The 21,779-nt window shown below is 40.3% G+C and overlaps 2 protein-coding genes across 10 annotated transcripts in view; both read left to right on the top strand.

Moving 5' to 3' along the window:
- The window catches only part of llgl2 (LLGL scribble cell polarity complex component 2), a 43,870-nt gene extending 38,659 nt beyond the window's left edge, over positions 1–5,211 (top strand). For 3 of the 9 annotated variants that reach the window (XM_040134807.1, XM_040134809.1, XM_040134808.1), the window contains exons 21-25: positions 141–405; positions 1,980–2,130; positions 2,220–2,248; positions 2,475–2,522; positions 2,635–2,847. In XM_040134807.1, coding sequence (XP_039990741.1) covers positions 141–405; positions 1,980–2,130; positions 2,220–2,248; positions 2,475–2,522; positions 2,635–2,744 — 603 coding nt within the window. In that variant the 3' untranslated portion in view covers positions 2,745–2,847. Of the gene's footprint in view, positions 1–140; positions 406–1,979; positions 2,131–2,219; positions 2,249–2,474; positions 2,523–2,634; positions 2,848–2,871; positions 2,915–4,170 lie in introns of those variants that run through there. The other 6 variants (XM_040134812.1, XM_040134811.1, XM_040134813.1 and 3 more) reach the window with 6 other exon arrangements.
- Positions 5,212–6,934: 1,723 nt separating this feature from the next.
- myo15b (myosin XVB) overlaps positions 6,935–21,779 on the top strand; it is a 72,079-nt gene continuing 57,234 nt past the window's right edge. Inside the window, exons 1-14 of the mRNA XM_040135983.1 lie at positions 6,935–6,998; positions 8,870–8,944; positions 9,601–12,059; positions 12,268–12,444; positions 14,428–14,492; positions 14,691–14,754; positions 17,768–17,877; positions 18,035–18,109; positions 19,232–19,325; positions 19,464–19,567; positions 19,699–19,762; positions 21,127–21,240; positions 21,356–21,517; positions 21,587–21,700. Of these exons, the coding sequence (XP_039991917.1) occupies positions 6,935–6,998; positions 8,870–8,944; positions 9,601–12,059; positions 12,268–12,444; positions 14,428–14,492; positions 14,691–14,754; positions 17,768–17,877; positions 18,035–18,109; positions 19,232–19,325; positions 19,464–19,567; positions 19,699–19,762; positions 21,127–21,240; positions 21,356–21,517; positions 21,587–21,700 (3,741 nt within the window). The remainder of the gene's footprint in view (positions 6,999–8,869; positions 8,945–9,600; positions 12,060–12,267; positions 12,445–14,427; positions 14,493–14,690; positions 14,755–17,767; positions 17,878–18,034; positions 18,110–19,231; positions 19,326–19,463; positions 19,568–19,698; positions 19,763–21,126; positions 21,241–21,355; positions 21,518–21,586; positions 21,701–21,779) is intronic.

The following is a 21,779-nucleotide window of genomic DNA, read 5'->3' as shown; positions in this document are numbered from 1 at the left end:
TTCATTTATTTCATGAACCGATTTCTATCAGACTGTAAAGGAGTTTGATCCTGCTAAATTTTTTCTCCCTCTTGACCGAAAAATAAACCAGCACACACACATTGAGAGTTCTTCAGCCAACTCTGTTCTTGTGTGTTCAGGTTTTCACCCTGCCTAAGGTGAGCGCTAAGATGAAGCTGAAGCTGACAGCTGTGGACGGCTCCAGAGTACGGAGAGTAGGTGTTGCCTGGTTCGGCAGCAGCCGGTCAGAGGACTACGGTGAGAGTGGCCTCGTGGTTCTGACCAATCAGGGCGACATCCACGTGGTGTCACTGCCTGCAGTCAAGTTGCAGGTTCAGTACCCCTGCATTCGCCGCGAGGACGTCAGTGGCATCGCTTCTTGTGTCTTCACCAAACACGGCCAGGGTAAAGACATGCCTACTCAAACATTTGTACTTCTATACTTGTGAGAACCCTCATTGATCAAAAGCGTTTTCAGCTTTCGGCCTTTACCATTAAAACCACAGGACTAGCTCTAGCATTTACTCCAATGCTTACATGATTCTAAAACCAAGTCTTAAGCCCCAAACAGTCCTTTTAAGAAGTGAGGACCAGACATTATATGTTGACTTTGCAAAAATGTCCTTGCTCTCAACTTACATACGAGAGAACACACATTCCCCCGCTTTCAGTGGTAAAGTGGCAGCAATGCCCTATGAAACTGTGGCTGTGTGTGTTTTTTTTCCCATTTGCACTTGCACTGCACTAGGCTGCATTTATTAATCCAGAGGTGGGTTTGTTACAAATATTCCACCATAGTCTTCAGCTTTAACTACTGGAGTAAAACCTCTGACAAACAACTGGAAGACAGATTTGTTCCTCTGACTTTGGACATACAGACTGTCTATAAAATTATGTTGATACTATATAATAAAGATGTTAAATTAATTTATGTTGCTATGTGAGTTAAATTTAAACCGAGATTAAATTGGATGAAGTCATAAAATACAATACTGATAACAAAGAAATAAAATGTACAGGTTATATTTCAAATATATTTATGTTAGAAATGACCTTCCCTGCCAAGTAAATATAGGGATTGGTAGGAATATTATACAGGTCTTGAAATCACAAACTAAGTGAACTACTGCTCTGAATTATTGTTGTTATTATTATTATTTTAAGGTATACTCTACAGGATTTGTTGCTGTTTGTAAGCACACCGTTCAGAGTTGGCCCCTGCTCCCCGGCTCAAGGAGCGAGTGAGCGAGAGAGAGAGAGAGTGAATGAAAAGAGGGAGCAGCGTTAGTGAGAACAAAGCAGTGAATCAGAGAAATAAAACCTTTTTTTTCTGATTGTTTCAAGGCGGTTACATTCTAAAGCACAAAAAAAAAACACGCCCCCGCACAGCCCTGCGGGAAGGTGCCCTGCTGCCAATTTTCTGTGAATCCAGCCAAAGCGCACACTTCTTATTGTCTGCTGTGGCCTCTCCGCTCTGAGCACGCATCTGTGTGTGTAGCTCAGCCTCGCCCCTCGGTCAAACGGACACACAGACCTGCAGCTCTTCATACACCCTGGACACGGACTGAGAGCAGAGGAGAGAGAGATGGGGACAGCGCCGTAACCTGGTCGCTACGTTTTTATAGAGTCCTGCCCTCACACCCTGTATTGCTGCGCAACTAGAGGCCACAGTGTCTTAAATGATACTCGACCTGTATGGTCTACGTACTGTGATCCTGTCATTACAATAAGAATACAACATAATTTTGAAAGAGTCGTTCTTCCAAAAAGGAAAAGTTTGTCGTTATGTTTTTACCCTCAGGTCGACATAACTCAGTAACTGTGCTAGCATACCTACTGTATATGTGTTTGCTCCAAAAGAACAACAGGCTCTTTAGAGTTCCATAAATGGCAATAACATTACTTTACATTAGCCAAATGATCATTCTGTTGTGATTGTACCTCTCGGAACCCTCTTGTGTACTGTTGTCTCCCTTCAGGCTTCTACCTGATCTCTCCATCTGAGTTTGAACGGTTCTCAGTGTCCACCCGCTACCTGGTGGAGCCTCGCTGTCTGGTAGAGGTTCCCCGTCAACCAGGCACCTCCAGCCAACACAGGCCACTGCCTGATGGAACTTCCTCTGCTCATGGGTATACACCCTCTGAATTTGCTTATTTTACCGTGGATAGTCCTAAATTCTTACTGTACTCATGGGTTTTTGTCTCCTCTGCCCTTCTAGGAATGCCAGACAAGACAGTAATGATGCAGGTAAAATGTCTTCCTGAGGAGTCTAAATGCTGACAAACAGCATCACACTTAAACGTGCATGTGCCATTGGCTGAGGGAACGCTACGTGTCCAGACGTAGTGTTCTGTTTGATGTTGTTAAAATCTGTGCTCGTGCTAATGTGCGGTCTGTTTTTACACACCCGCACACATCTTGTTTGTGGCTGACTGTATTGACGTGTCCTCTGCCTGCTGCCTGTGTGTTCCAGAAAGTGCAGCTAGACGTGTTATGGAGCATGCTTTGCTGAATGACGAGAGTGAGTACTTGAGAGAAAGAGACAGAGGAGAGACAGCGAGGCACATTGTCATTGTATTTGATCCCTTTAGTATTGCTTCCATTGTAATAGCCCCATGTGCTGTCTCTTCTAGCTGGTATGTCAGCTTTCTGCGACCATTGTCATTGGACAAACCCGCATCAGCGAGTTGGCAACCTGAACTGTCACACAGCAGTGTTTGCCAGACATCGTCCCATTGCATGATTTGTACAACTTCCTTTGATCCCAGCAAGCTGTATCCTAATGTGACTGAACTGTGGCTGCAGTTTTCATGTGAAGTGTAGAGTGTTGAGACCACTGGTTAGCTAAGGGATGTTGTGTTTTCTTACAGAAGTACTTCAGGAGATCCAGAAGTCACTAGAAGGAGACCACATGTAAGTATCAGCCACTCATCGCTCACTCTGAGGGCCTGTCCTTTTCTCAAGGAGATGATACAAACACTGCTTTTTGAGTTAATTTTAATATAAAGATGGGCTGCACTGACATTTTCTTAACAATATACTGGGATCCCTTTGGAGAGTTTTCCCCACTAGGCCAATACTGAACGTGTAGGGAAAATGTTTAACACTAGTGATAAATCTTTGAGAGAAAAATATTAACTCCAGGTTCACTTACCAGCTTCTGCCAGGGTTTTAAGCTGTATCATGCCTCGGTTGTCACCACCACCAAATATTGAACTTTGGTCGTGTTGGGGTGGGATTGTAACTCCTGCGTGTGTTCAAAGGTGGTCTTTGGCTTCAGATATAAGTGGCCTACTGACAGACTGAGTTTGAAAGCTCTTGAAAAGTTCCCATTGGAGCTTGAGTTAAAATTTTGTTTATCAAACTACTGTTCCCAGGGTCAAGATCAAACTTTCGTGCTCAATTAGTCACAAATAGATTTAAATTTTCTGTTAACATTAACTTAATTCTTAACTTTAAAAGATTCTCATGTTGTCACACAGTTCAAAATGGCAACTGTCAATTTTATTGCAAACAAGAACAGAATAGAAAGAGAAACATACACATTAGCTACAGTTTTTAAGCCTGTACTGATCAATATTTAACAATGAATAAAAGAATATTAGTTTCCCAGTCATATTTGGGACTTGGATTTTGACCTGAACAATATTTACAAGTGTGTAATTGTAAAAAAAAAAAAAAAAAAAATAGTAATTACAATAACTCCCACATGATGTGTATGTGGCTTAAACTTCCTGAACAAAATTCGATTTTGCTCAAACTGTAATTTTAAAGGTAAACATGGACACAGTTGAGCCATCTTAAAGCAGTAACCAGTCATGGCGATGGAAGCTGTGTGTAATATGAAAAGTGTTGCTCATAGTGATGAATCCACATAGAATTCTCAGCAGCCATGCTGTTCCCCTCAGTTCTACACAGCTTTTAGCCTCTTTTAGCTCCTTGTTTTGGTTTTCTGGCACACAAACAGCTGCCTGCTGCTGTTGGAAAAGAGGGTTGGAAATTGTAATTACAATTACTCCCACATGATGTATATACATGATACAGTTAACCAAAAAAAAAACAAAATCCATTTTGGCCAAACTTTCATCAAAAGTTCATTTAAGCGCAGTCCAGCTGTCTTAAAGCAGTACCCAGTCATGTTGATGGAAGCTATTGTCTGTTTGCCTCAGGTCAATCCTGGCGAATAATGTGAAGAGTCCTGTAGCTTGAGGGACGCTGCTCGACAGTGGAAGTGAGAGGTGGCACATACTACTAGGTGCTGTGTCACTGCTAGTTGTGGAATCAAGATATGGTAATGTCAGTCACAGTGTCTTTCTGTTATGTCTCCTCAGAGAAAACTGACTTGTTGACGTGTATGAAGCGTACTGCAGTCCTGTAGCAACAACCACTACTGTCCCCTGACCCCTCTCCTCAGTGACTGACTTCCCCACTGACTCTTAGCTCACCTCGGCCCCTTGTAGAGAGACACCAAAGAGCTTCTAGCAGTTAGTTGCACTCGGAGCACCACAAAGCTGTTTGAAGACGAACAGGGCTGACAAGAGGTCGAAGGAAGAGACACCACCTGTGCCTAAAGACAACACACTGTACACAAATCTTCACCGCACGGTCGCAACCATTTAACCCACAGCTACATGAAGTACATTCCTGACATGTGACCAGTGCCATAAATCGATGCCAGCACCCAGCATCTCACACTTGACGAAGCTGTTTGATGCCACTTGTCGAAGCTCTTTGACTTAAATATCAACCATACCTACATCATTCTGAAAGGCTTTATCCCCACTAGTCTTTTCATGTGGACCCTGCCAGTGGGAACTGGTCTGTCCGCTCTGCTGTGCATCTCACTGGCCTTCATCTCCCCACATGGATGTACAGCTGGAAGGAATGGATGGGATGATTTGAATAATGAAGTTGAAAATATTTTGAAGCTGAATTTGATGTGCCTCTTTTTGTTTATTTGAATTTCAGATTTATACTGTGGAGGCCCATTTGTGCCAGGAAAAGGAAAACATCAGATGAAAAGTTGGGCATGATTCAAATTTTAAAGAAATTTATATGGCATTTATAGTCAAATTTATGAGATATTAAATCAAAAAACAAGATTCTTAGTCAAACTTCTGAGATATTAAAACAAAAATTTTGATTTCCTTTTTGAAGTTTTTCAAGTCAAACTAGTAAAGATACTAAGTCACCAGGTTAAAATTGCCTTTTTTTTTCTTTTTTTTTTTTTTTTTACTTTAATGACTTTTTGTGTCAAATTCGTGACTAAGGAATATTTTTTTATGCCAAAATCTTTAGCTTTCATAAGTCAAGTTTATTAGATACTAAGTTAAAATAGACTTTGCCAAGTGAAAATTAATACTTATAAATGACTTATTATCTTTACTCAATCATATTGTAGTCAAAAGTTATACTTTTACTCAAGTCGTAAGTTTGACTGTAGCTCGTAATTTGGCATTACATTGTCATTTTTACTTAAGTCATAATTTTGACTTAGCATCTCTAACTTTGATCTAGCATCATAATTTGTACTCAAGTCATAACTTTGACATCACAATTTTACTTAGTACCTCATAACTTTTCCTATTTTTATTCAAATCTCATACTCACTACTTGACTTACAATGATAATTTTGACTCAAATTTCATGACTTTTAACTGGTATTTGGTAATTGTGAATTCCAGTTTAGTCATTTTTACTTGGGTCAAAATTTTGACCTAGTACCTAATAATTTTAAAATTAAAAAGTTATAACTACTACTATTATAACAACTCATAATTTTGGTTTTGTAAATGAAAACTTAACCTAATTGAGCATTTTTATATATCTTCCTTACTTTTCATCTTTTTTTTCCCCTTTTTGGCATAAATTAGCTTCTCTACTTTTCAGATAAACTGTCAAGGGAAATGTTTTTAATGATGCCCCAGAAAAAAAAAAAAACATGAAATTTGTTTTTATGTTGTATGTTGAACCACACTGTTATTTGCTTTTTATTTTTAAGTCGTAATTTACCAAATTAGTCATAGCATTACTGTATTGTACCACTGTATACTGCTAACACAGCCCTCTCCCATCCCATCCACTTTTATTTCATGAAAAAATAACTGACCATAGGTACTTCTCCACTACTGCGGCGCACACAATGCTGTAGTCTTTTTGGGGGGGACAGGTTTCTATGGGGTTTGGTTTTCAGTTATTTTTATGTAAACCATTTTTTATGCCAGCAATGAATAATGTAATTTAGGAATGTAATTGTAAGCTATTGTAGTGAAATGTTTTTAATATATACAGTATATATGTGCCCACTGTACCTGTGGGCCTGTTGTAACGGGGGTTGGCTGCTATTTAGATCATATGAGGAAATATTTTGGTACTGTGTCTCAGAATTCTGGGTATTTTAGCATCAACCTAGAATATATTTTTGTAGTGAACTGATTAAGAATCCATTTTTTTGATTTGTAATTTCACACTACAGTTTCTTGTGGATAATTATTACATGTTTTTTCCCCAAGAATGAATGTGTCTGTTTTTATTTTCTCAATACACTCACTTGTCTTGTCTTTACTTTGTAACTGATAGTTTTCCACATCATTCATCTGTGCTGTGCTACAAAGAAATTCTTGACAGTGTATGAATACTCTTTCAGCGTGTCCATGTTTTCCACTGAAACCTGAAAAAAGGCATAACATTTAGACTCCCAACCCATCATTTTGGCCTGTCTGATTATATTCCAAAACTCAGTGCTCTCTCTCTCAGATTCTGTTTTTTTTCCCCCTAAAAGCCCAACTACAATCTTCGTCTTTGTTAGCTACAGCAGCCAGGCCACCTCTGGTGAAGTAGATAAAGGAGGGATCAGTTGTCATACATGCACAGCCAAGAGTTTTGATCATCCATTATAGAATGAGGCGCTTTGTCCACTAATTGCCCCGAGCCATGGTGGTAGCTTCACCGCAACCTGAGCTCTCTAAGGACCTGGCTGAGGCTGGGCCAGCTAACAGTAGCAGCTCTCTTAGAGGATGACCCTGCAAGAGGAGTCGTTGTCATTTGCAACCTGAAGACATTAAATGAACCCTAAAATGGTGGCTGGATGCCAGGTCCTCTTAAGCTTAAATTAGTTTTTCTTTATTTTTTTTCAGGCTACAATAGCTCAATAACTTGAAGGTCCAAAAAACTTGTGTTGAAGTTAGTAGACAATTGCCACTGGATACATTAAGTCTGTATTTGTATGTTTTGTTAATAATGTATTGATAGTTGATCAGGGCCTATCCTCGAGGCAACAGTAGTGGAAAAAAAAAGGTTATAAACTGAGAAAGTAGTCAGAAAGTAGCTGTAGTAGTAATGTGGTCTCTGTACACCAGCACACTGAACTGGAAGAGAAAAAATGACATTGAGGTTAAAGTGCTGACTTGAATTTTAATGAGGGTGTGTAGATGCACATCAGATGAACCGTATAGAGATGTTATTCCTATATACACATAGATGTCATGTCGAGAAAGACCAAAAGCAAATAGTCACATAGGCCTGTTACTTTATGAATATTAAGTCATATTCAATATTTGGTTTCCAGTGCTGTAAAGTAAGTACATTTACCCAAAGTACAGTTTAAGGTACTGTGATATACTGTGAGTATATCTTGTTTATGATTATACTTCTACTTGAAGTAGAATCCCCAGCATTGCATAAAGTATATATATATTACATAAATAAATATGATATATAAACTATTTTGGTTAAATATAACTTGTGTCATCTGCATTTCAATCATTTTATTGTGAAGATGGTCTTAACTATACATTAAAGTATATTCATTGAAATTCAGTTTCAATGACTGAAATGACACTTGTGTTCTCTAGTGACTATAGCCCAACCAGTAAAATGGCTTGCTGGTATTATCAGCCAATATTGGTTTATCACAGACCTGGGTGTCTGCACATGTATTTATATTATGCATTTAAGGCCAAAATATTGTTATCACATCACATCACGTCACATTATTGGAACTCTTATATGTCGGCCTCAAAATTCCAGTAGTGGTTGTGCTCTACTAGAGATTAAACTGGTCTAAAAAACTTTTCAACCAAATTTGGCCCACTAAGAGACTTCAACATTTTTTGACCTGAAAATCCAATTATCCAATTATATTTGGTCCTCTAGGGGAACTACTGTGTATATGTATGTATGTGTATATATCTATGTATGTATATAAATATAAATATAAATATAAATATAAATATAAATATAAATGAAACTGCTTCCTACACTGTTGATCTGAAGTGGACTTAAAATCCTGTAAGTAAAGTTGAAAGTCAGCACTTACACCTCAGTCATTGCATCGTCCCAAGTTGTAACTCCTTGAGTGTTACATTTGTTCAAATACTTATGGCCTGGCCTGAGATATTGACAGTGTAGAAAGGAGGTCAACCCAGAATTTCAGCACACACTGACAAACTCTTTCTCTCAGCAGAAAAAAAGCCAAGTAATGAACCCTCTGTCTCTCTCCTCACTCCCTCTCTCCTCTATTAGCACCTATTGTTGATCACTCCAAGCAGCACCTCTCACCTTTCCTCCCAAGCATTCATGAGCCAGCCAAAGGAACAGCAGCAGAGCTGTATGACACCCCCCCCCCCAGATAAACCTGAATTATTCAAATGGCACTTTGTGTTTGTGTTTGTGTTTGTGCGTGTGAGTGTACGCTAGCTAAACTTTGTCAGTGGGGTCACTGTGTATGCATTCACCACACACAAACTTTTGTTGTGTGTGCATTGCATTTGTGTCTGTGTACCTTCCTGTATGATGTTAGTGGGTGGGATATTGATGTGTAACTGCCACCCAGTTCTCTTCTTGAGCGTGTGTGCATGTTTATATCAGTGACACCAACGCTTGAGGAGAGGCCGGAGCTCTTTGCAGCCCCCCAGCCAGGCCTGGGTTCACCTGAGAAGCCTGGTAAGGTATATTACATTGAAATTAGCTCTCACTACTTTTCCCCCCAGGGCGCACAGGCTACACAACTACATTTAGGCAGATCTAAAGATAGCCTTTCACTGCCATTTAGATTTTAACCTGAAGATAAAAGCTGTTGTTTGTTGTTGCAAAGGGAAAAGGAGAGTTAATTTCGTCCAGCGTGGAATAGATTAATAGCCACTTTGCATGAATTTTGCTTCCTTGCGTTTTCTCTTTGTTTCAGTATATTGATTTATTATCAAGTTTGTCTTGATGGAGACTCAGTGCAGCTGTCAAATTTAGCCTAGCAATTACTGTTAGAAAATCAGGTCAGTTGTGGCTAAGCTAGGTCTGACATGGCTGTCTTTAGCCTCAGAACAAGGATCACAGACTGCAACTGTGAAACCTGGTCTAAATGCTGATGGATTGAGCAGAAGACCTGGTTTCAACGAGTCTGACAGACATGTTAGCCAACCTACAGCCCTTAACTGTTCATTTTTCTTGAGTGGTTAACTTATCTATTAAAAGTGTGTTGTTGATAGATTTAAAAATTCTAATGTTTGATAACTAAAATCTCTACAGTGTCTTTCCATTTTATAAATCAATACGGCTTCAAATGACAAAATAAATACATTTAATATGGTTTTGTTATTCTGTAGGTAACTTAAACTCTGAAGAATTAATTGCCATGTCACCGGTCAAGTCCCAAGGTAGGACAAATGCTTTGAAGCAGATGGCAGAGGCGGCCAAAAAAGGAAATCAGCAGAAAAATATCAGACAGAATGGTTCCAAGGCATCTCATCCTCCCTTTGAACAGCCTAATGGGCAGCAAAAAGGAAGAGGGAATTCACCATTTCTGGAGAATGGAAAGACAGATGAAGTGAAGCGTAATAAAAGGAATGAAGCAAAACGTATATCACAACCTCAACATGAGAAAGATAGCAAGATTAAGGGGGGCAAAAACAAGACCACCAAACTCAAATGGCCACCAAAAACGCTCACTACAAAACCAGGGAGAATCAACAAGCTTCCCACCAAGCCTGAAAACAACAGTAGTGACAAAGTGACAGAAAGTGAGGAGGAGGAGAAATCAGAGAGTGTTGCAGAAAGCTCAGCGGATGCGACTGGAGAGGATACTAGTTACGATGAGAAGGAGGAGGACTGGTGCAGTAATGAAGAGCCAGCTGAGACACAGGAGAGCAGGCAGAGCAGTGAGGAGGAGGCTGAGGCATTGTATAGTCAAAGAGATACAGAACAGACAGCAAATGAGGAATCGGACAGAGAGTTTTCAGAGGAAGCCAAATCCAGAAGTGACTCAGAAGTCGAACTAGTCGCATCCATTGCCGAAGAAGAGGAAAACAATAAGGAAGTTGAAGTATCTGAGGCCATTATCAGTGATGGGGCTGAAGATGAGGAGGTAACCCAGGAGGACACATCTGAAAAGCCAACGGTTGATAAAGCCTGCAGAAGACGCAGACAGACTCCACATCCCTCAAAGCCTGCACAAGAGCAAAAATACAAGATGTTAAAAAAAACAAAGGCAGATAAGCAGGCTGAGATGGCAGAAAAACAGAGGGCCAAAGCAGAAAAGAAAAGGTTAGAAAAGGAAGCCAAACAAAAAGCCAAGGAAGAAAAAAAGAACAAAAAGAGGCCACAGAAAGAGGACAAACCCAGATCTGCAACGGAGGAGATTCAATACCTAAAAGGTCTTTCCCTCAACAAGGCTGACACAGCAAAAGGCAAGACCCAGTTAGCAAACAAAATAAAAAATATCAACAGGAAGGATGGTCCTTTGGAAGCTGACCCAGAAGTGGAAGAGGAGGAAGCTGAAGCAACATTGTCCAAAGCCATCAAAAGCCAAAACCGAATAATGCTTCTCAAAGCCAAAGGTAAAGACCTCAAAGTCATTCTGGAGCCTGAAGAGCAGCAGGATACCGCAGGTGTCCTGAAAGGGCAGCCACAGAGTTTGCTTTTGGGGAAGGTCAAGATGGCATCTCTCAGAGACAAAGCAAATAACATGTTAACAAAGCCTGGTGGAGAATCATCAGCGAGTGAGGCCACTGACGGGTTGTCCCGCAAACCCAAGGAAGGTTTGATAGCACAAAGAAAAGGTATGGGAACTCTTCACCGAGTGTCTGGTTGGGTTCAAAAGAAAATGCCGAGGGGGTTAAACTTCAGAAAAAAGCTTTCTGCTTGGACTAAAGCCATTGGGGTCTCTCGCTGGCTCTCCCTTCGGGCCATAAAACAGAAACAAGTCACCAGAAAATGCAAAGGCAATGTTCTCAAACACAAGATGGCCATGAGAGTCACCAGTAAAACCAGCTTAGCCAGTAGGAAAAACAAGTGCTCCTCTGAAGATGAAATGGCTAAAGAGAAAGGTGGCCTCCAGGGAAAGGCAGGGGAGGAAGGGGAAGAAGCAGCCCTAATTGGGGAGAAAGAGGTAGAGGCCAAATATGCTGTGGTACTCCCCAGGATGAACAAAGTGGGGAAGGCAAAGACACTCGTGGCACGCCCGGCACCTCCTGGACCTTCCATTCCATCAAGTACCACTGAATCACCAGGAGAGCCAACTACCTCAGAACCCAAACCCCCAAAACCAGGTGCCAGGCTTGTACTCCCTGTCAAACCAGATCTCAGCCTCCTGAAGTCCATCAAGAAGCCCTTTCCAGGAGTGTTAACATCAGGTGGGGATGTTGCAGAGAAGGTCCCTGGGTCCAGTGGTATACCGAAAAGATCATCCAACCCTGAGGACAGAGGCGGGACAGCTGTCCTTGACAATCAAAATGGAGTCAGTGCGCTCCAGGCTTCAAGCGGGAAACAGAACCCTTCCCAGCTCAACTTGACCAAGATGCCCTTGTCAGCTGGAACAGTAGGTGGTGGACCAACTCAGGCCAAAGGACCAGAGCCAGAGAGAAAGAATGCAGCTGGGATACCCAGGTCAACCTCTCAGCCCTTTACAAATGGGGAGGCAAATGCAGGGATGTCAGGTGTTTGCTCCTTGTATGAAGAAGAGGCAGACAGGGAAGTAGCCCAGCTGATGGGTGTTGGCGGTATATATACTATCACCCAACCAGAGGTGCACTGGGCTGGGAATCCACGGATGAGTGGAGACCCTCAGGTATGTGTTACATTTTTGTTGGTAGACACTTCATTAGAAATACTAGTAGGACTAGTAAGTATGAAATGCCATTCTGTCGTGTATACAAGAAGAATAACAAAAAAGGGGGTCCCTCTAGTGTTTCTAGGTGTGACAAAATAATGTGTTAAATCAGAGGTACAGTTATTCTTTTAAGTCCAATCCTCTGTCTTTGTTGTGTGCCGTTCAGGACTGGCTGCGTGCTGATAACCTGTTGCCCCACCAGACAGTGGAGAAGCTAAGCAAATGGACAGTCTGTGACGATGGGGGCCAGGTCAGGACAATTTCTGCCCACAATGGCAGGGGTCCCTGGGAATCAGAGGACCCCACCGAGGAGATGTTGGAGAGTCGACTAGTCAGCACACAGGTATGTATACTACAGTATGAAAAAAAGACTAAAGTCTAAAGTCCTATTACCTCTCCTGGCCTAGAGGATATAAGAAAAAACATACTGACTATATTTATTCATCACAGCCATGAATTGATAATGTATGCATTATTCAGACTGACCTTAGAGAAATTCCGGTTCTTTGTTGTTTTCTTCCATACCTTTTAGCTCTTGTCTCTGTATTTAAAATTCATGAGTTGGAGCCTTAAAGCTTTTGATTTTTCACAAACTTTTGGTTTAAGTTTAAACATTTTCAACTAAAGCAATCACATCTTTGCTTCAGGTCACACCACCTGGAGCAAATATGCGTCTTTTTATGTTCACTTACATTTACATGCAATCGCATCACTTTGTGTTTGGTCTGTACGCACCTCCACAGTTTATCCTCTTAGGAGTATGAATATGCTCGGCAAATTTCATGACATCCTTGTGACTCTTTATTTTTCTATAATCTTGTTTGTCTATCCAGTTTTTTCCATGTGCTGTTTGTCTATGTGTTATAATCTTCTGCCCGATGCAGAAAAATCTTTATTTTTAACCACTGACTCCAGCTCTCTCTAAATGGTGTCCTGTCCCCAGATACCAACATCTTCTTTTATCTAACAATTGTTCTCCATTGTCCCTTCTTTTTTAAAGGCCCTGCCCAACCACATGTCTGTTTTTCAGTTTTCTACATTTTTGTACATTAGACCTCTATTCAGGTTGGAGTTTGCTGGAGTTATGCTGGAATTATGTGAGGTCATCAAACTTCAGGAACCAATAACAATGATAAAGGTACGGCCTTATCCACACTAACAGGTGCAATAAAACTGATCAGCCACAGTGTGTATGCGCCTAGACAGTCCTCAAACAAGGTATAATTAGGTCAAAGAGGTGAAAATGCCTCTGTGGATAGACAATGTGGATGGGCAGACCCTTTAAAGTATTAGTTGTCCTGATTGAAACAGATTCCCTGGTAAAAGGGTAGTTACTGCAGTTGTGTCAGTAAGCACTACATGCAACACCTGTAAGTACCTGGAATTTGCATTTAGTATCACCTCCAAACACCCTGGTCTATCTAAAAAATGGTCCAAGATGTTTGGAAAGGGGAGATCTTGGCATTGTGCTGATGGTGGTACTAGACTCTAAGAATCATCCTCTCCATTAATGATTATATATAAAATTTCTCAGCAATTTGGACAATAGTTTAGACAATAGTAGAGATAACTCGCTCTGAGCTAAAGTGGTGGACAAACAAAAAGACCATTCGATCTACCTTCTGACTGACACACATCCCCATACTTTGGCCCCACATTTAGCAGGGGAGAGACTGCCTTGCACACTGGCCATTCCACACATTACCACAACATTTTAGCACTCGCGAGCCTCAGTATTTGCCGCAATATTTTTCTCACTATTCTATGCCATGTATCATTTTTCTATAAACCATATTGATCCCAAAGAGTAAAAACATTATCTCCAATTCAGAAAAGTGAATCTATGGTTGTCAAATGCCTAAGGGTTGGAGCGTCAGTATATCAGTTCTATTTCATCTATTTCATCACTTACAGCTAGTGTGCACAGAAAACAATAGGACATAAAAGACTTCCTGTTGTTTTATTTATCTCTCAGTCTGTGTAGATACAATAGAACCTACAACTCACCGCAGCATGCTGCTATAAGATCGCAGTATATCAGCTATCACACTGTTCCATCACTACAAGTGGATTAGTTACCTGCTATGGAAAGTTTATGAGTGGAACATTAGCAGCAAAGAAGTGCAGAAACACAACACATAAAGGGCTCTCTGTCACTTTTTTGAAAATCTAATTAAATTCAATGTTAGCCAGACTAGAAGATGACTATGGAGAGATGGTAGGGACAGAGTTGTGTGAACTTCTTGGTCCCAAGGGGAGGGGTGGTGTTGGCCTTTTTATTTTGATTCATGTACCCATATATGCTCACATTCCTGCCTATTTTCAGGTGGTGATGTCAGGCAGCGAAAGAGCTGTAGAGGTGGATGAGTTGGATGATCTGTCCCAGCTGGAGTAGGTTTAGACTCACGCAGACAGACAAACACACACACACCACACACACACACACACACACACACACACACACACACACACACACACACACACACACACACACACACACACACACACACACACACACACACACACACACACACACAGTATATACATTAAAATAATGCCCAGTTTTAACCTTTTTGCATATGTTTTTAGAGAGGTGTGTGTGAGCTCTGTACTTCTGAATCTGAAGAAGAGGTTCCACCGCGACTGTATTTATGTAAGTTTCATTACAGACCTCACACAATGATCTGAAGTATTCTAAAACAGGTAGAATGTTCTGTTATCAGGGTGAAATAATTCCGTGCTGCAAATAGAATATTATGTTTAAAGAGGTTTTGTTAAAGTATAAGAAACAGCAGAATAAAGTCATCATATGACTTAATAAGATGACCGTAAAATATTGGTACATGTTTGAAACACGTTTATTTGAATTACAAATGATTGAAAATATTTTATTTTGTTGGCAGGTTTGAATCAGAATCAGAATCAGAATCAAAAAAACTTTGTTCTTCCCCGCAGGGATATTGCTTTTTTACAATTGCTCAACACACAGTTAGGAAAAATAGTAACAATAATTATTACACAGTAAGTGAATAGAAAGATGTACAAATACAAATCTGCTGTAATGTCTGAGGTAGAATTGAATGGAAACGTGCAAAGTAGATTAATAGTAATTTAATAGTAAATTAACTGTAATGTGCAAAGGTAAACTGAATGAAAAGTGTAGTGTGGGTAAACAGTAAATTAACAGTAGTTTAATAGCAGAGCACTGATGGAGGTGTGCAGAAAGAGGGGGAGTTGTGGATGGCCACAGTCATCTTAGTCATTCTGAGTGTCTGGCTGAACATGCTCCTCTGGCTAACCAGAACATTGTGTAGAGGGTGGGAGATGTCCATGATGGACAGGAGTTTTGACAACATCCTTCTGTCTGCGACTACATGCAGAGGGTCCTGCTCCAACCCCATGACTGAGCAGTCTTTCTGAATTAGTTGGTTGAGTCTGTGGGTGTCAGCCATCCTTAGTCTACTGTCCCAGCAGACCACAGCATAGAAAATGGCTTTGGCCACCACAGACTCAGCATGGAGCCATAGATGTTGAAGGACCAGAGCCTCCGCAGTAAAAAGAGCCAACTCTGGCCCTTCCTGAAGAGAGCCGTAGAGTTGCGGGTCCAGTCCAGTTTTCTGTCAAAGGGGACACCCAGGTATATGTACTCCTCTACCATCTCCACCATCTCTCTCTTAAAGGAAAGAGGAGTAGCAGGAGTCCTGGATCTCCTGAGGTCCCAACACGAGCTCCTTTGTTTTACTGATGTTGAGCTGCAGGTTGTTCAGCTCACATCAGTCCACAAAACTGATGCATCCAACCACTACAGAGTCATCGGAGAACTTCTGAAGGTGGCATTTTCCATGTTGTACCTGAGGTCTGAGGTGTACAGGGTAAAGAGAAAAGGGGTAAGGACAGTCCCGTGTGGAGCTCCAGTACTGCTCACCACTGTGTCTGACACATTTTTCTGAAGGCACAGATACTGAGGATGTCCGGTAAGGTAGTCCAGGATCCAGGACACCAGAGGAGCTTCAACCTGCATGGCAGTAATCTTCTTCCCCAGCAGGGCAGGCTGAACGATGTTAAAGGCGCTGGAGAAATCAAAGAACATGGTTCTTACCGTGCTCCCTGGCCTGTCCAGGTGGCTGTAGGCACATTTGAACAGGTATATGATGGCATCATCCACTCCGACATCTGTCGGTAGGCAAACTGGAAGGGGTAGAATGAAAGCCTGACCAGTGGCCTGCGAGAAACCAGGACCAGTCTTTCAAAAGCCTTCATATAATGTATGAGCCTTCATGATGCTACCAGCCGCTGGCAGCACTGGGACAGGCCTTCTAAGACACAGGCCATCTTCCTTATTTACCTGACAGCTTAAACATTAAAGAGTAACTTGACAGTAGGCTGAAAAGCTTTTTTTCACTGCCCTCTCTGGTTTAAAGTGTCTTACACTTGGTTTTGGTCAGAAGTGTGCTCTATAAAAATGATAAAATCAAGGCTCACTTACTTTGCTATTCCTGTAGCTTTCAGTCGTATCCCACAGCCTTCTGAAGCAGGAGGAACCTAAGGAGGAACCTAAGAAGCTTAATAAGTGAACATTGAGTTTAGCATTTCCATCACAAAGAATAGGTGTTCCATTGTTGACAATGAACCTCCATGCTCATGCTGCATGATGTCCTTTGTGGATCTGGTGGAACTTTGTCAGAGAACATAATCCTAATGATGTCATACTCATCAAGGTTATTTCTTCTTGGGCTGATATGGAAGGACTTTCAATCATTTTTCATAGTCTTCCTCAGCGGGATGTTTCCATCCACCGAAGATGATGAGATGCAGTTGAAATCTCCGATAAACTGGGTCGTTGAGTAATATTTTTCTTTTTTTAATTTATGCTTTAATTCTACATGATAGCCAAATAGCAGTGATCATCTTGGTAACCCTCTATTCACCAATGAATACAGTCATCATGTTTTGTTAATAATATCATAACTTTATTTGTATATCATGTAGAGACAAGATGAAAAAAACAGTTGAAAGTGCTGATGTGAGGCTATCACACAGTTTTTCATTTATATCTGTAGATTATAAAAAATGTCAGAAAATTTTAAAACTTTGAATTATTTATATTTTCAGTGATTCACAGGCATACATAGACTGTCAGTGAAAAAGGAGGAAAAGCAAGTTGGAATAAAATCCCTTTAAATGTAAATGTACGGTATGATGGTTTTTATTTTTTATTTGTGATAATATTTTGAATGATTATCACTAAATATTTGTAAATCATTATATGCATCTGTGTTATTTTTCTTATATTTGTTGTTCCTGGCAGCTTTGATAAAATTGACAAAATGGTAAGTAAGACTCATGCTGAAAAAAAGGACACCGTGCACAAGGGATACAGGCAATTTAAAAGGTGTTAAAACCAAAAATGAATGCATAAATAACCAAATTTACCAAAATAAATCTGGAACCCAGAGGGATAAAAACAATTAAAAATCAACTAATAGATCAATAACAGATCACTACAACAATTCAACAACTATCATTATTTCAAACTTTTAGTGATACCTACAATACTTGCCAAATTAGTTTTTTTAAGACCTGTGTTTTTTTTCTCCAGAACTAAATGATTTCTTTTAGTGTACATATGATATATTCATTGAATGCCTGGGTCATATTTTCCCCAGACTTACATTGGAAACATGCTACTGTCCATTAACCCCTTCAAGCCCGTTAACATCTACACAGATGAGCTGAGACAGAAATACCAGGGCAAAGAGCTACAGAGAAACCCACCGTGAGCAAACACTTCTCAAAGCTTCACAATATCCTTCTCTCTTAATTTCTATTACCGTTGACAGCATGCGTCTCATCAAATGTTTCAGTCCCTTCAAAACCTCTGTCCCCTTTAAGTTTCCACGGTATGTTTGACTTTCTGTTGTTTTCTGCTTCAGCCATGTGTATGCCATAGCTGACAGCGCCTTCAACCAGTCTCAGGCCTCCACACAGGAGCAGTGCATCATCATAAGGTACTGACAGCAACATCAATTTGATCAATTTTATTGTATATTTCTATTTATTGGCGATATTTTAAAAAAATAACTATGTTTGTGATGTGCTTTGAAAGATTTATGACTTCAGTAGGAACCATTTTTATTAGAGATTGGAGCCACAGACAGAGTAGTGAGATCAGAAAGTAATGAGGGATGCAATAACAAATTGTTGGTTTTGGCATTAATCAGATTTATTGACAGAAAAATACAGGATGACACTAGGATATCGCACTAAGGATATTGCATTTCAACAAGGGCTCAAAGAATGCAGTCCCTTGATCATATCAGCACATGGAGTTGTTTGCCAATTTTATAACTCATTGCTGTTTAAAATGGTTCATTCATATGGATATTTTTAGCCATGCTCGCAGCATGTCCAAAGTGCAGTCCAGACTGAAATATCTCAGGATATACTGAATGGATTGCCTTGAAGTTTTGTTCCATACATTTGTGGTTTCCAGAGGATAAATTCTAATGACTTTGTCTCAACAACTATTGAATGGATTGCCATGACTGACTGGACTAACTTTTCATCTAGAGCAACCATCAGGTCAAATTTATATTTTTCCAGTACTTTGTTTTATAACCAAATACCTGCAAAACTACTCCCAATCAGCCTCAGTTGTACTGTGTGTTGAATGCTAATTAGCAAATGTTAGCATGCTAAATTAAGATGGTGACCATGGTTAACATAACACCTGCTAAACATCAGCATGTCAGCATTGTCATTGTGACCATGTTAGCATGCTAACATTAGCATTTAGCTCAAAGCATCACTGTGCTGAAGTGGAGCCTCACAAAGCCTTACAAAGCTGCTAGCATAACTGTGCAATTTCTGTGTTATTTCATGTTAGATTGCATATATCTACTTAAAAGCTGTGTCATGGGGCACTCTGGTGGCCTAGGGGTTAAGGTGCCAAACATAAGCTTCTTGGTACCTGGGTACCCATCAAGACAAGGACATTTGTTGCATATCAATTTTCTCTCCCCTCATTTTCATCCCTCCACCCTAAGCTATCTAATAAAAGCATAAAATGTACAAAAAAATAATTTGAAAAAGCTTCGTCATATATCAGGTAATTTTTATTTCTCGTGTAGTGGCCAGAGTGGTTCAGGGAAGACTGAAGCTACGAAGCTGATAGTTCACTACCTCAGCTCCATGTATCAGGGCAGAAACAAAAATCTGCGACAGGTAATTCTCCAAAGAAACACCTTTATTAATGTACAGTTTTATCAGTTATCAACACTGCAAGACATTTGCAGGTGTACATTACATTCCTCCAACCATTTTTGTTTAAGATTTACTTCTTATTTTCTCTTCCATGACCAGCCCATGGAGGTCTTTCCCATCCTGGAGAGTTTTGGGAATGCCAAGACCATCCTCAACAACAACTCCAGCCGCTTTGGCAAGTACCTCCACATCCACATTCTCCAGTGAGTCTAACTAATGTTACCCTCTGTAGAAATATCTTTTGATGTTTCACCTCCTGTTCCTTTGTTGCTTCTCCTGACAAGATTGGTTTCCACTGTTTTATTTGCTGATAGTGTCTTATCTTGGTTGACAGTGGGGTTGTTGTAGGGACCTCATTGTCCAGATATCTCCTTGAGAAGTCCAGGGTTGTATTTCAGGTGAGAACATTGAGTGAGGTGTGCTGTGTGTTCAAAATAAGCATCTCAGAGGAGTCCACAATGTTAAATTTGCTGGATAAGCAAATTTCATCAGGTTCAGAAAGAAAAAACAACACATTACATTGGCTTTGGTGCCTACATTGTGAATAGGTCTGCTGGACAATTTGTCACTGTGTAAATTATTGTGTGATCAACTATTTGTCTAATATTTCAGAGGACTGCTTGTGTTGGCTTGTAGGAAAATGTCTCAGGTTCCTTTTCTGGTTGATTGCTTTTGCTTTTTTGTAAATGAATGGTCTGGAGTCTCAGCTTTCTCAGATTGACACCTCCGCCTCTTAAAGTGATTAAAAGGCTTTTCAAACCTCAGTTTTTCGGCATGCTAACAGTATGGCTTTGGAGATGGAAATGACAGCCAGTCGGTCTGTTCACCACTTTGATCAAGACTGAAATATTTTGGTAAACGTTAATTGTATTGTTGTGGAAATGTGTACATACATTCATGATAACAAAACGGTGGAATTCTAATGACTATGGTGAGCAGGTCAAAGTATTTAATTATCGAGTGAAATATCTTTACACCATAAGGTTTACTTTTTTGGTTTTGAATGAAGTAACTCAACATGTGCCATGAAATTTGGTACAGATATTCAAGATCCCCAGAGGATGAATTTAATGACATTGATGCACCCCTGACTTTACTTCTAGTGCCACATGCAGGTTGATTTTCTTTTTTTTTTCGGTTCAGAGTGAAAGGTCTTGAAAAGAAATGAATGTATTCCCATGAAAGTTGGTACAGACATTCATGTTTCCTATAGGATAATTTGTGATTACTTTCATGTTCCACTGACTTTACATCTAGCGCCATCCTCAGGTCAGAATTTCATCTTGTCCAACACTTTGGTTTATGACCAAATAATTGCAAAATTAATGACATTCCCATCAGCCTCAGCTGTACTTTAGGTTTATCGTGCTAATATCTGCTAATTCCTGACATGCTAAACTAAGATGGCAACATTACCTGCTAAACATTAAAACATTAACATTGTTATTGTGGACATGTTAGCATGTTGTTGTTAGCATAAAGCTCAAAGTACTTCTGTGCCTATTTAAAGCTTGCAGAGCTGTTAGCATGACTGTAGACTTTTCTTGTCTGTCTTGTTTTTTTCTCTTGACTCTTTCTTTCTTCATACTCTTTAACTGGCATGGAGTGTAAGTAAGAGAACAACAAATGGCCACAAATTTGTATGTTTCATTAAGTTTTTTAGTTTTTTTGTTTCAATTTTCCTGTAAATGTACATTAATTCATCAGAATTCATAAAGTTCATTGATATCACTGTGTAGTTCTTGTCTCATATCCCTTGTAGGCCAATGAGGAGAGGAACTACCATGTATTTTATGAGCTGCTGGCAGGTATGAACGACTGGGACAAACAGGAACTCTACCTGCAGGGAGCTGAGACCTATTACTACCTAAACCAAGTACATCACACATTTTGAACACAGAGCAATTATCATCTCTAGTTTTCCTCATGTTTCGCTTCCTTTTCACTCATTATACATGTTATACATTTATTTGTTCTCTGTCCCACTGTAGGGTGGTGCCTGTGAGTTAACTGGGAAGCAGGACAAACAGGACTTCCAACTTTTGGTTCAGTGCTTTGAGACCATTGGCCTCCAGGCTGACCAGGTCTCCACCGTCTGGGCCATCCTGTCCTCCATTCTGCAGCTCGGCAACATCTGCTTCAGTTCATATGAGGTGTGTGTGTACGAGAGAGTGTTAGTAAAATCAAACACTCGTATCATACATCAGTTGGTGTTGTTTCAGAGTGAGTCCTTTGAAGTGTCCCGTATCTTCAGTGAGGCTGAGGCCAAGAGGGTTGGCTCCTTGTTGCAGATTTCCTCTGAGGCTCTGCAGACCGTCATCACTCACAGAGTCACAGTCAGTAGCCTCTCCTGCAGTAATCATGCCTCTTGCGGCTATATTGTTCGTATTGCTATGAAGCTATACACTGATCAGC

This window comes from Xiphias gladius, chromosome 9 (assembly GCF_016859285.1).
Source record: "Xiphias gladius isolate SHS-SW01 ecotype Sanya breed wild chromosome 9, ASM1685928v1, whole genome shotgun sequence".
Taxonomy (NCBI): Eukaryota; Metazoa; Chordata; class Actinopteri; order Istiophoriformes; family Xiphiidae; genus Xiphias; species Xiphias gladius.
Note: the sequence above shows the minus strand (reverse complement) of the source record. Positions and strands in the feature narration are given on the sequence as shown.